This window comes from Dermochelys coriacea, chromosome 3, assembly GCF_009764565.3.
Source record: "Dermochelys coriacea isolate rDerCor1 chromosome 3, rDerCor1.pri.v4, whole genome shotgun sequence".
Lineage (NCBI taxonomy): Eukaryota > Metazoa > Chordata > Testudines > Dermochelyidae > Dermochelys > Dermochelys coriacea.
This window is the reverse complement of record NC_050070.1, coordinates 160,839,345-160,851,721: the sequence shown is the minus strand read 5'-3', so window position 1 is coordinate 160,851,721 and position 12,377 is coordinate 160,839,345. Positions and strand designations below refer to the sequence as shown.

At 41.9% G+C, this 12,377-nt stretch overlaps 1 protein-coding gene across 1 annotated transcript in view; it reads left to right on the top strand.

The window, feature by feature from the left end:
* The window catches only part of DNAH14 (dynein axonemal heavy chain 14), a 551,687-nt gene that overhangs the window by 172,092 nt on the left and 367,218 nt on the right, over positions 1-12,377 (top strand). The window contains exons 15-17 of the mRNA XM_043511487.1: positions 2,903-3,224; positions 8,291-8,348; positions 8,513-8,607. Of these exons, the coding sequence (XP_043367422.1) occupies positions 2,903-3,224; positions 8,291-8,348; positions 8,513-8,607 (475 nt within the window). The remainder of the gene's footprint in view (positions 1-2,902; positions 3,225-8,290; positions 8,349-8,512; positions 8,608-12,377) is intronic.

Genomic DNA, 12,377 nt, shown 5'->3' with positions numbered 1-12,377 from the left:
CTAATTTCTCCTTCAAAATTTTTTCCAGGACCTTGCATACTACAGATGTCAAACTAACTGGCCTGTAGTTACCTGGATCACTTTTTTTTCCTTTCTTAAAAATAGGAACTATATTAGCAATTCTCCAATCATTCGGTACTATTCCTGAGTTTACAGATTCATTAAAAATTCTTGCTAATGGGCTTGCAATTTCAGGTGCCAATTCCTTTAATATTCTTGGATGAAGATTATCTGGGCCCCCCGATTTAGTCCCATTAAGCTGTTTCAGTTTCGCTTCTACCTCTGATATGGTAATATGTACCTCTATATCCTCCTTCCTATTTGTCATGCTACCATTATCCCCAAGATCCTCTTTAGCCTTATTAAAGACTGAGGCAAAGTATTTGTTTAGATATTGGGCCATGCCTAGATTATCTTTAACCTCCGCTCCATCCTCAGTGTTAAGCGGCCCCACTTCTTCCTTCTTAGTTTTCTTCTTATTTATATGGCTATAGAACCTTTTACTATTGGTTTTAATTCCCTTTGCAAGGTCCAACTCTACTCGACTTTTAGCCTCTCTGCTGGACTTAAAAGAATAGAGTCTTTCTATGAGTATAGTAAAAGTTCATTTTGCGACCACATGTGCTAGTCACCCTTTGGTCCATGGAAATTCCATTTTCTCCTATCCCATGGAGGGAAGATTTCTGAAAGGCCTGACCTCGCAATAAGGTCCCTCCCTGGGAACTTAATTTCGTATTGGTAGTAGTTATGGATCTGCCACTTGAGTTTTTGGACTCATGCTCTCTTCCATTTATCTGCTAAGACAGCTTTTCTCATTTTAATAACATTGGTAACAAGAATGGGAGTGCTATAAACTTTAATGGTAGGACCCCCATGTACAGTTTTCTACAAAGACAAGGTCTTAAGTTCTTGTCTCCCTCAAAGTTCTTGTCAAAGGAATTCCTCCTAAACCAGGTCATACATCTACCAACATTCTTTCTCAAACTACATGCTCACTGGGATAAGGAGAAGTTGCACTCACTGGATTCTTGTAGGGCACTTCCTGTTTAGACAGGACAAAACAGTGTAGATCCTCACTGAGACTCTGCGTAGCTCACACAGAGAAAAGAAAAGGAGTACTTGTAACACCTTAAACACTGATGAAGTGAGCTGTAGCTCACAAAAGCTTATGCTCAAATAAATTTGTTAGTCTCTAAGGTGTCACAAGTACTCCTTTTCTTTTTGCGGATACAGATTAACACGGCTGCTACTCTGAAACAGAGAAAAGAGATAATCTAATATCAGCATGAAGTGTCTCCAATTGGACCTTTGCCTGAATCAGGTCCTGTTATGACTTTGCAAAGCTTGTACCACCTGCAAAAAGTATTGCACAATGTTCCAATCATGGACCTTTATAAAGCAGTAACTTGGTCTTTGGTACATAGGTTCACTCCACATTATGCCATTGTTGAAGCATTTATTGCCAGTGTACACTTTGGAAAGGCAGGTGTGCATTTGCTGTTTAAATAGACTGAGTTCCTTCCACAACAGGAGTACTGCTTGGGTTCACCAACAGTAGAATATATCTGTGTACAAGTACTTGAAGAAGAAATAGTTACTTAACTGTACAATAACTGGTTCTTCAAGATGTGTTGTACACGTATATATTCCATGACCCAGGTTACATCCCATTTACTAGAGTCTAATATCGCCAAAATTTGTGTGGTGAAGGAACTGAGAGAGTTGGGGTGGCCCTGCCCTTTATGCCATCAGATGGAGGGCAGGTGCACAGGGGTGCACATGTGGGAGGAAGAGCATAATGGTTTTCTTTTCCCATGTGAAAGCCAGTCTCTCCCCTGCTCTCCAGTGAATGGCCACAGTTAGTCTTTGTATTACTCTTTCTGACTACAAGTACCATGGGAGTTAGTGCTGCTAGTATGGTGTAGCAGCAGGTATAGTGTGTCAGTGCACCAGAAGGATCTAGAAAGTATTACAGTTCCTGTTTGGAATGGCATGCATATATTCTGCATCAATGTAGAGTGATACTTTAAAAACAAAAATGGTCCTTAAGTTTTTTACTAAATCTATTCATTTTAGTGGGAATTTGCATGAGTTAACTGAGTATCTCATAATTTTGCACAAGAAGATTAATGAAAATGATTGAGATTTTGACTCTGTTTTTACTATAGCATATCACACAAAAAATGATTTTTAGCTAACAATTGTATACCAATAAATATTAATTGGTTTTATTTAAACCCACCCAAATAGTAAAATTTGTAATATTATTTGACACTGTTAAAGTAGTCAAGATATAATAAAACTTAAGGAGGTGTGGAAATATGAAGTATTCTACAGGTTTACTATTAAATCTACTAAAAATAGGCAGCTGAAATTAAAAGGCTTGTAATTTATAAAAAAAATGCATCCATCCATCTGAGATTCAAAAACAGATCCATAAAAGTGGATAAGTACAACTCCCATTTTAGAATTAGGGGAAAATGAAACACAGAGTTTTGTGACTTGTTGAAACCAAGAACGGAATTGATAATAAAATTCACATCTGACTAGTCCCTATCTGTAATGGTTTAATCATTTCATCCTGTCATCTCCAGATCAGAAGTGCTGACTCTGTTTTGTATCTGGAATAATTATTTCTAACATTCATACAACTACTTTTTAGTGAATACTTTTACACTGATGTTCAATAATTTCCCTCAGCTTTTGGTCTTAGGATCAGATGTTTTCATTTTTTCCCACTGTATAGTGTCTTCAAACAATTGATACTTGTAATTTACGCTGTTGTATAGTGTGATGTTCTGTGATTTTTATTTCTGTTTTGGGATATAGTTTGTAAGAAAAATGCTATATTAAATATTTTAATGTATCCTTGCAATTTAATAATATCTGTATATCAATTTAGGTGCTAGAAGATGTAAAAAAGCAACTGGAAGGAGAGCAAGAATATGCACCAGTATTTGAAGTAAATGTAGGTCTAAGAATTCCTTTTGAGAAGTTTAATGATAGGGGCAGCCATCAGGAGGATGAGCTGGAGTCCTGTGACATGCAAGATGATGATTATTTTTCACTGACCTCAGTAGAGTTTCTGAAGCAAACTTTAAAAGATGATGACAATTTGAAAAATTGGACCCAGAGTAACAGCAAAAGGGCATATGAGGAGCTGTTGGAAAATACAGAGAAACAAGAGACATTTAAATTAAGTCAAGGAAAAAGTGACCTTTCTGGTAAGATAAACAGAGTCCTTTAGGAACAAAGAAAAGTATCATACATGAAACTGACATGTAAACTATTCCCGAAATAGGATTTAGAGTATACCCAGTAGCACAGTAGAGATTGAATATTATGTAAATGCTAGAATTTTTGCAAGTAGCAATAACATTATCATTTAAAGATTACTGAATTTTCTGGCCTTACTAGTGACTAATGAAGTGCATTTAATACTTAGATATATTATATTATATTATATATTATTTTGATAAGAGATACTCTTAACATTTTTCATTTTTTTTAGTTACTGCTGTAAGCTTGCCCAAATACTTGGTGGTGACTCTGCATACCAGTGATGGAAACATGGAGAATAATGTTTTTGACCTGAGACTAGTAGTCCATTGATTAAACTTAATCTTTATAGTGGCATATCTTCTGGAAATGTTTTTCTCTCTGCAGGAAACTTTCTGGAAGCTAAAACTATGCCTTTTTCACAAGCTTTGTACCACATTGCTTATGGAAAATATCTGTGGCCAGTCAATAAAATGTGCAGACTGCTTCCAGATATTCCCCATGTGCATCTCTCCCTGGAGAGTATTTGCTGTTTTTTTCTGGGTGTCAGGTTTGGGAAGAATTAGGTAATTAGATAATTTCACAAAGACAGGTACATGCTAATGGTTTTCAAGAGTTCCTCATATACTTCAACCAGCATCTGAAGGTGTGGCATTGAGAATCTCTACAGACAGCTGGAACGGCCACTAGATGTTAGTCAGATTCATCTCAAAGTGCTTCATCAGTCAGCATTCATTTTGGTTTGATGCAGAGGAGGGACTCCCCAAGTAGGCCTAATAGCATCCAAACTTCCTGGCCAATGGCAGGAGTCCCTGTCCTGAACCAAGTCGTTGGGAGATTTCTGCTCTGGAGCAGAACCACCTAATACCAGGAAGGACTGGACTGAGATTTTGAAGGGCAAAATCATGGCACTTTCCAATACTGGGATTGCTTCTCTGGTACCAAAACCCTCACTGGTACCACTGGATCCAACATCTTCTACTTCAATGATCTGATTTCAGAGTAGCAGCCGTGTTAGTCTGTATTCGCAAAAAGAAAAGGAGTACTTGTGGCACCTTAGAGACTAACAAATTTATTAGAGCATAAGCTTTCGTGAGCTACAGTTGCATCCGATGAAGTGAGCTGTAGCTCACGAAAGCTTATGCTCTAATAAATTTGTTAGTCTCTAAGGTGCCACAAGTACTCCTTTTCTTTTTTCAATGATCTGAGTTATAGTAATGACTCTTGCTCTCTACTTGGCTCTAGAATACCTTCTATTCCTTCCAGAACAAGTTACCTCCCTCTCCAGACCTCAACGCCCGGCACCAGGACTTCAGCTGTTTCTGATATCACTTTGGTACCCATCTCTGTCCCTGTCCTCAAGTAAGGGGTGAGCCCGATTGGCTCTGGTACTGTCAGTGAATAGAGAGGCAGGTCACCCTACCTCCTCTGATACTAAGAGCTCCCCTTCTGGATCTGGGATAAGAATTCTCAAGGTTGGAACAGGACTATGAGAGGGAGGGACCCCTTCTGCCTGGGTAGAACATCAGGAGTCTCCAGGGCTTCTCACCACTCCCATATGAGAGAATATCTCCTCCCCCCCACCCCCGCCATTCACTGGTGCCCTGCTCCCTGGGGACCAGTACAGAGGAATATGACATCCCGCAGTGGCAATACTGGATCCCAGAAGATCTGTGGGATTACCACCTTTATACCCATCTCATGGCATAAGGACCCAAGGAGACCTAGGGTTCTCAGAGGGTGGAGGAGGAGCTTCCTCTGCCTTCTCAAGAATCACAACTCCAGCAGTATGAGGAAGAATAGAAACAAGAACAGAAATTGTCTATGCCTGTGACATTTTCTTCTTCCCTGGATGATGTCATTCTAGTTTTCCCACCATGCCCTGATGACTAAGGCCCTCCACGACTTACTGAAGAGAGTGCAGAATCACTTCATGTTCCCCTGAAAGAGGTGTAGGAAGATCCACACAAACTGCTGGTCATTTTGTATAGATCAGTCCCAAGCAGAGTGGTGTTTTCTATTAGTGAGGCCGTCCTCAAACCTTCCAGGCCCCTCTGGCAGACGCATGCCATGATCCCACCAGTCTACAGTTGGGCTGAGAAGAGGTACTTCATACCTGTGAAAGGGACAGAGTACTTAATTTCTTACCCCCTTCCCAACTCATTTATGGTGTCTGTAGCCATTGAGCATAGCTGACAAAAACAACCCAGTTCTAGGCCGCATGAGAACAAAGTGAAGAGGGTTGACCTCTGTGGTAGGAAGGCATATTTCTCAGCCTCCTTTCAGTTAGGAGTTTGACTGTCAAGCTCTGTGACAAGCTAGGTCGCTTCACTGATAAGGTGCCTCTCAGGACTTTAGAGACCAGTTCCGGGTTCTGACTGATGAAAGAAACTGGAAACAAAGATTGGCACTTCAGATTGCCCTAGATGTGGAGGGCCTGTTAGTGAAATCCCTACTCAGTGGTGTGGTAATCAGATGCTCATTGTGGCTGTCCTCTGTGGGAATCCCAAAGGAGGTACAAACAATGGTGGAGGACCTTCCATTTGAGTGTATCCCACAGTCCTGGATCTCTGGACTGCTCTCCTCTCTCTGCAGCTCACAGAGGTGGATCAGTGTTTTGGTGATGGATGGTTTGGCCATGCCCCCTCTGCTCCTACTTGTTGCCAGATTTTCTGCCTCCACAGCAGCAAAAGTGACAGTTTCTTTTGCTCTTGCCCTTACTCATTCTATTTTAATTTTTCTGCCCAGTTTTCTGGGCAGTGGGGAGCAGTGTTCTCCCTCCTTGGCATTCCTCCTCCTCCCTGGGTCTGTTAACTTCTCAAGAGTTTAACCTTCCCATAGCCTCTGATGCAGTATTTCCCCGCTGGCTCCTCTGCCCCTTACATGTATGGCAGAGCAGCCAAGAAAGCAACAGGTAAAATCCAAGTGGTGCTCTATATGTGAGACAGCATTCCCAGGCTTGGTTAACAGTGAGTTGTGTCTAGCCTGCACCTAGGCTTCCAACTCTAACTCTGATAGGTCCTGAGGCTACTAATCAGACAGGCCGGAGGGGTCCCCTGCCCACTGAGACGGCCATGACACCAGTGGGGAAAAAATAGACCAGGAACCCCACAGAGGGTTGTATCCCCCCCTTAATCAGCACAATCTGTTGCCTTCTCCCTGTTAGCCAATTTCTTATCCAGCTTACAATGCTTGTATTGATCCCTATCTTCCCTAATTTAAGTAATGATTTTCCACATGGCCATAGCTCCACTCCATGGCTGCGGCGCTGGGGCTGGGGCTGGAAGCATAGCTGCAGCCAGGATGTGGTGGGGCCAGCAGCCAGGCCCATGGCCAGGTGCATCTCCACTCCCACTCCAGCATTGGCCCCTGGCCACAGCCCTGCCCCTGGCCCCAGCCCCAGCCCCAGTTGCGGCCCAAGCCTCGGCCCCCTTACCCCATCCATGCCTTGCAGCCCCGCTCCCGGCCCTGGCTGGGGTGTGTGTGTGCAGGCAGGGGTAAGGGGGGTGCAACCCTAGAAAGTTTGGGGACCACTGCCTTAGGGATATGTCTTAGCTCCCTCAGATTACACCTTATGGTATCTCATCCATCGTTTGAGCCCCTGGCATCCTGCTGTCTTTTATATCTTTCTCAGAAGATAATATTTCTGGTCGCTATCAAGTCAGCCAAAAGACTTAGGGAACTAAGGGTGCTTATGACTTATCCTCCCTGTACAATTTTTCAGATGGACAAGGTATTCATAAGACTACATCTGTAGTTTATCTCTTAGGTGTTGCTGGAATTTCACATCAACCAGATTATGTACCTTTGTTTTACCGTAAGCCTTGTTCTATCAGAGAGGAGGTTGCATGGCTTTCACTGGACATAATCAGGGCTCTTGCCTTTTACGTGCAAAGAATAAAATCATTTTGAAAATCCCATAAACTTTGTCTCATTCATGGAATTTATGAAAGGAGAGGCTCTTTCCTCCCAGACGCTGTTGAAATGGATCTCAGAGAGCATCTGACTGCTACTAGATAAATGATATTTCCTTTGAGGGCAGTGTGAGAACTCACTTGACTAGACCTCAGGCAGGATTGGTTGCTTCCCTTAGAGATGTTCCTGTTACTGACTTCTGCAGAGCAGCATCTTGGAGTTCTGTACACACCTTCACTAGACAATATACACTGGTGCAAGGAGCAGCTTTTGATGCTTCCCTAGGCAGGGCAGTTCAGCAATTTACTGTGCCATAGGACTCAAGGAACCCACATCCTTAAAGAGGCACTGCATGTGAATCACCTGAAGTTCACTATAGATAGGGACAGTCCAGTCAAAGAAGGATGAGTTACTCACCTTGTAGTAATTTGAGTTCTTTGAGATGTGTTGTCCCTGTGTGTAGTACACTACCTGCCTTCCTTCTGCACCACCTGGTTCCCCTTACTGGGGACTTGCAATAGAAAAGTAACTAAAATGGCACTGGTCCAGCAGCCCCCTTTATTCCTTTAGGGTGGAGCATAAGGATGGGTGGGGAGGTGCATGCTCAGACCCTCCTGACATTGCTAAAGACAAGATCTCTGGTTTTGGCAAATGGAGCACATTCAGAATCTGAATGTTCACTACTCATAGGGTCAACACATCTCGAAGAACTCCTGTTAATACAGGGTGTGTAACCCATCTGTTCTCCACGCGTCTTAATATGCCATTCCACTCAATTTGGGCAGCAATATTGTTGGACCAGGACACTCTTTCTCTGAATTACTTGTCTTTTAGGAATTTTAATTGAATTTTTTCTTAGATTTTGTTTTTATTGCTCAGGAAGTCTCAAACTGAGGGCATTCAGCCTGCCAGCACCCTTATTTCCTTAAAAAGAGAGTAATGTCACACACACTTAACTTTTTTCCTGTTTCCATCTGTTGGTAGAAGAAGTTACAACTACTGTTTGGATTGATTAGCATATTAAGGGATATAAGACACCAAATTAGGAGGTGAGACTTTAGAATTTTGTTCAATACTTGTGCTTTCTTTTCTGTAGCAGGCAAAGCAGAAGTCAACCCTGAATCAGATAATAAAGTGGAATTAAAACATGTATGGTAAGTGTAATCTTAGAAACATATTTAACGACTCACATTCAAAGTATAACAGCTGATAGTAATGGGGTAACAGTGGGCGTTTTAGTTGAAATCTCTATAATATCATACAAATATTTTTAAAATATTTTACCAATATTCAGAATGTTGATTATTTTCTTTCCTAGTTCATCATTCTGTACAGATATCTTTTTAATTCCCAATAGAAGACAGTTTTCTAAAAAATTACAAGGAATTGTGGATGGTCTAGAAACTACTACTGGTATGTATGATTGTTGGTATCACTTCGTAAAGCAAATACTAGCGAATATGTAATAGAACAAAGCACTAAGCAAGAAAAGAGGAGAGGTTAGTAAATGCTATGGAGCGGGCAGAAGAGAAATTTAGGAAAATGAAGCGAGTGACAGAAGAGAGGAAAAAATTAGAAGACAAAAAAGAAAGGGAGACAAATACAAAGAATAGAGGGAGAGTAAAAGGGTGTGGGGAGAATAACATTGGTGGTGGTGGTCCAACTCCTTTGTTGATGTTGTGTTTTTTTTTACAAATGTTGATTCACGCATAAATTTTGTATTGAGACTTGTATACACAACTGAAGTTTAGAGTAGGCTGTCAAATGTGCGCTTTGGCAGCCCATTGGACTTCCATACCATAAATCAGCTTATTTCTTATACTGGGTAGTTTCAGGACATTGCTTATTTATGGTATGGTATATAGAACTGATCTGGATGACAGATCAAAAATAATACAAATTTTCTTCTTCTAGAGAGTTCCTATGGGTTGTCAGTTCAGGTTTGTGTACACCCCATATACCTTTGATTATATTTCTTGCTAGCAGTGTCTCTCTGGTTGATCCATAAGTACTCCCTAGCTATCCTCATGCCCTGTACCTAAGATGCATAGGGCAGTACAGGACCAGCCAGAACTGCAATTCCTTCTCAACCATGTGTGGCATGTAATGGAGTGCTGTGGTATCCACATAGCTAGCTTCTCAGTTAGTTGTAGTGTTTATAGTTATATTGGTTTGTGTAGTTAAGATAGATTAATAGTGAGGGGTTGTTATAGATTTTTCTAGAAGAAAAATCTCTTTTTAAGGAGCCATTGATGAGATTTTTTCTAAGATTCTTACCAGTGTGTGCCCAGTTCACCCACTTATTCTTGTAGGTTTCCTTCTACAGGGATTGTCTCTGAAAAGGTTTATTCAATACCTAATTGGGATGAAAATCCACATCATCACTCTCATATGCCCTGGTACTAGTCTCCCTGGGGCCCTCCCTCTCTTGCATATGGAGCATCACAGTGGCCTTTTTGGAATATGTGGGAACCTTTTGGGGGATAGATACGTGAAGGTGCAAAAACATTCCAATGAGAAGTGTGACGGGGCAAGGCCAGATGGCTATAGAAAAGTAGTGGGAGATAGATATATTAGCTCCAGGCTAAACAAATCCCTCGTACCAGGTTAAGTGAAATTGAAGCTTCTCCAGGTCAATTAAGACACCTGGGGCCAATTAAGAACTTTCCAGAAGGTAGGGAGAGTGCTATGTTGATTGGGACACCTGAAGCCAATCGGGCTGGCTGAAACTAGTTAAAAGCCTCCCAGTTAGTCAGGTGGGTGTGCATGGGAAGTGGGAAGAAGTTGTGCTGTTGGAGAGGCTGAGTAGTACACACCATATCAGACACAAGGAAGGAGGCCCTGAGGTAAGGGTGAAGTGGAGCTGGAGGAAGTGAGGGCTGCTGTGGGGGAAGTAGCCCAGGGAATTGTACATGTCATGTTTCTAAAAGGTCAGCTACCATATCTGATACTATTAGGGTCCCTGGGCTGGAGCCCAGAGTAGAGGGTGGGCCTGGGCTCTCTTCCCCCCCCACCTTTGCCCCCTGATTAATCGCTGAGACTGGGAGACAACAGAGGCTGTGCAAGGAAGGATAACTTCTCTTCACCTCCGTCGCTGGCTTATGATGAAAATGGCTCAGTAGACTGTGACCCTTGTCTCCAGAGAAAGAAGGGTTACATGGAGGGTCACAGTGAGCCTCTGAGGCTAGCGAAATCCGCCAGGAAATGCGGGACCCACGGAGGCAAGGACAGAAGTTTGTCACAGAAGATTCATGGAAGACAACCAGTGTTGTCACAGCCTCTTCCTATTCACTCTGTTCAGAATGAAGACATATAATGTCAGGAAGTGCAACGGCCGGGGGATGAATCACCTCTCTCTCAAAACATCACATCGACCTTGCATGATGAGGATGTCATGTCTTCACCTCCATTTTGTGTGGATGATTTTAAACTGTTTCAAGAACCGATGAGAAGAATTGCTGATGCTTTACAAATTTCTTTAAAAGCAATTCAAGAATCTCAGCTCAAATTATTGGGTATACTTCAGTCATCTTCCAATGGGTGGTGCTTCCAATCAACAAAGCTTTATTTAAGCCAGCAAAAACTGTTTGGATGAGTCAGCCACCATTCCAGCTACATGTAAGAGAGTTGATAAGAAATATTAATTATCTCCCACGGACTCGGTTACTGTTTTCCCTTCCAGTTCAAAACTCTTTTAGTAGTAGCTATTGCCAATGAAAGGTCAAAGCATGGTTGTAGGTCAACCCTTCCTGACAAGGACCAAAAATACTTGAATTTATTTGGAAGAAAAAATTATTAGTCTGCCACACTTCAGTTTAGAATAATGAATTTCCAAGCATTGATGGCAAAGTACAATTATAATAAATATAACAATTTTCATCTTTTATTACATTTCTGCCACAAGATCAGAACATTCAGTTTCAGTCCTTGATAGCTGAAGGTCAGACAGTAGCCAGATATTCACTTCAGGCTGCTTTGATGTCGCTGGCAATACGCACTGTGACTGCAGCTATAGTAATACATAGAGCATCATGTCTACAAGGGTCTGGAATTCCTAAAAAGACCCAGAGCACAGTGGATGAGCTTTATTCAGTGATAAAACAGATCCTTCACTTCATTCACTGAAGGATTCCAGGGCAACCTTACATTCCCTGAGAATTTACACGCCTGTCAATAAGAGAAAAGATAAGTGCAGTTTTCACAAAGACAGTGTTCTGTGCAAATGTCTTACCAGTAAAGACTGTCTGAACCTCCCAAAAAGAAGGGAAAGTTTCAGAAGAGGCCTTCCTTTGCCAACAATAGAACTGTGCAACCATCTTCATCTGGGAAACAGCAATTTTGCTCAGAAGTTTGAGAGCTGCTAACCACATGTCGCCTACCCCTCTATTCAGAAATCGCCTTTCTCTTTTCTGGAAAGCTTGGGACTGCATAACATCCAAAAAGCGGATTTTAGAAGTGGTAACCTCTGGATACACAATCCACTTGATAGTTATCCCTGTCTCATCCCTTTTCAGGGACTTCCCTGTGAGTGTCTTTTGAGAAAAGATGTGGTTTTTCATGGAAGCAAGACCTCTGTTACATTGGCAGAGAGGTCTACTCAAGGTACTTCCTAATCTCCCAGAAGAGGGGGGGATAGAGACCCATTCTAGACCTAAGGAGATTAAACACCGTCATCCAGCATTCAAAGTTCAAGATGGTCATATGATCCAGGAGACTGGTTTGCACTTTGCATCCCCTATTTTAATACAGCCATGCATATGGCTCTCACACATCTGCTATGATTCACAATAGATTAAGATTATTACCAGTACAGTGTGTTCCCATTTGGACTTCTATCGGCATCCAGATTGTTCACAAGGTACTCTGAGGGCTTGTCTACACTTACAGTACTACAGTGGCACTGCTGTAGTGCTTAGTGAAGATGCTATCTATGCCAAAGGGAGAACTTCTTCCATGGATGTAGGTATTCCATCTCCCTGAGAGGCAGTGTATGTCAACAGGAGAAGCCCTTCCGTCGATTTAGCACTGTCTAAAGTGGGAGTTAGGTCAGTATAACTACATCGCTCAGGGGTGTGGATTTTTCACACTCCTGAGTGGTGTTGTTATACTGACATAAAGTTCCTAATTATAGACCAAGCCTAAGGGCATGTCTACACTACAAAATTAGGTTGATTTTGTAGAAG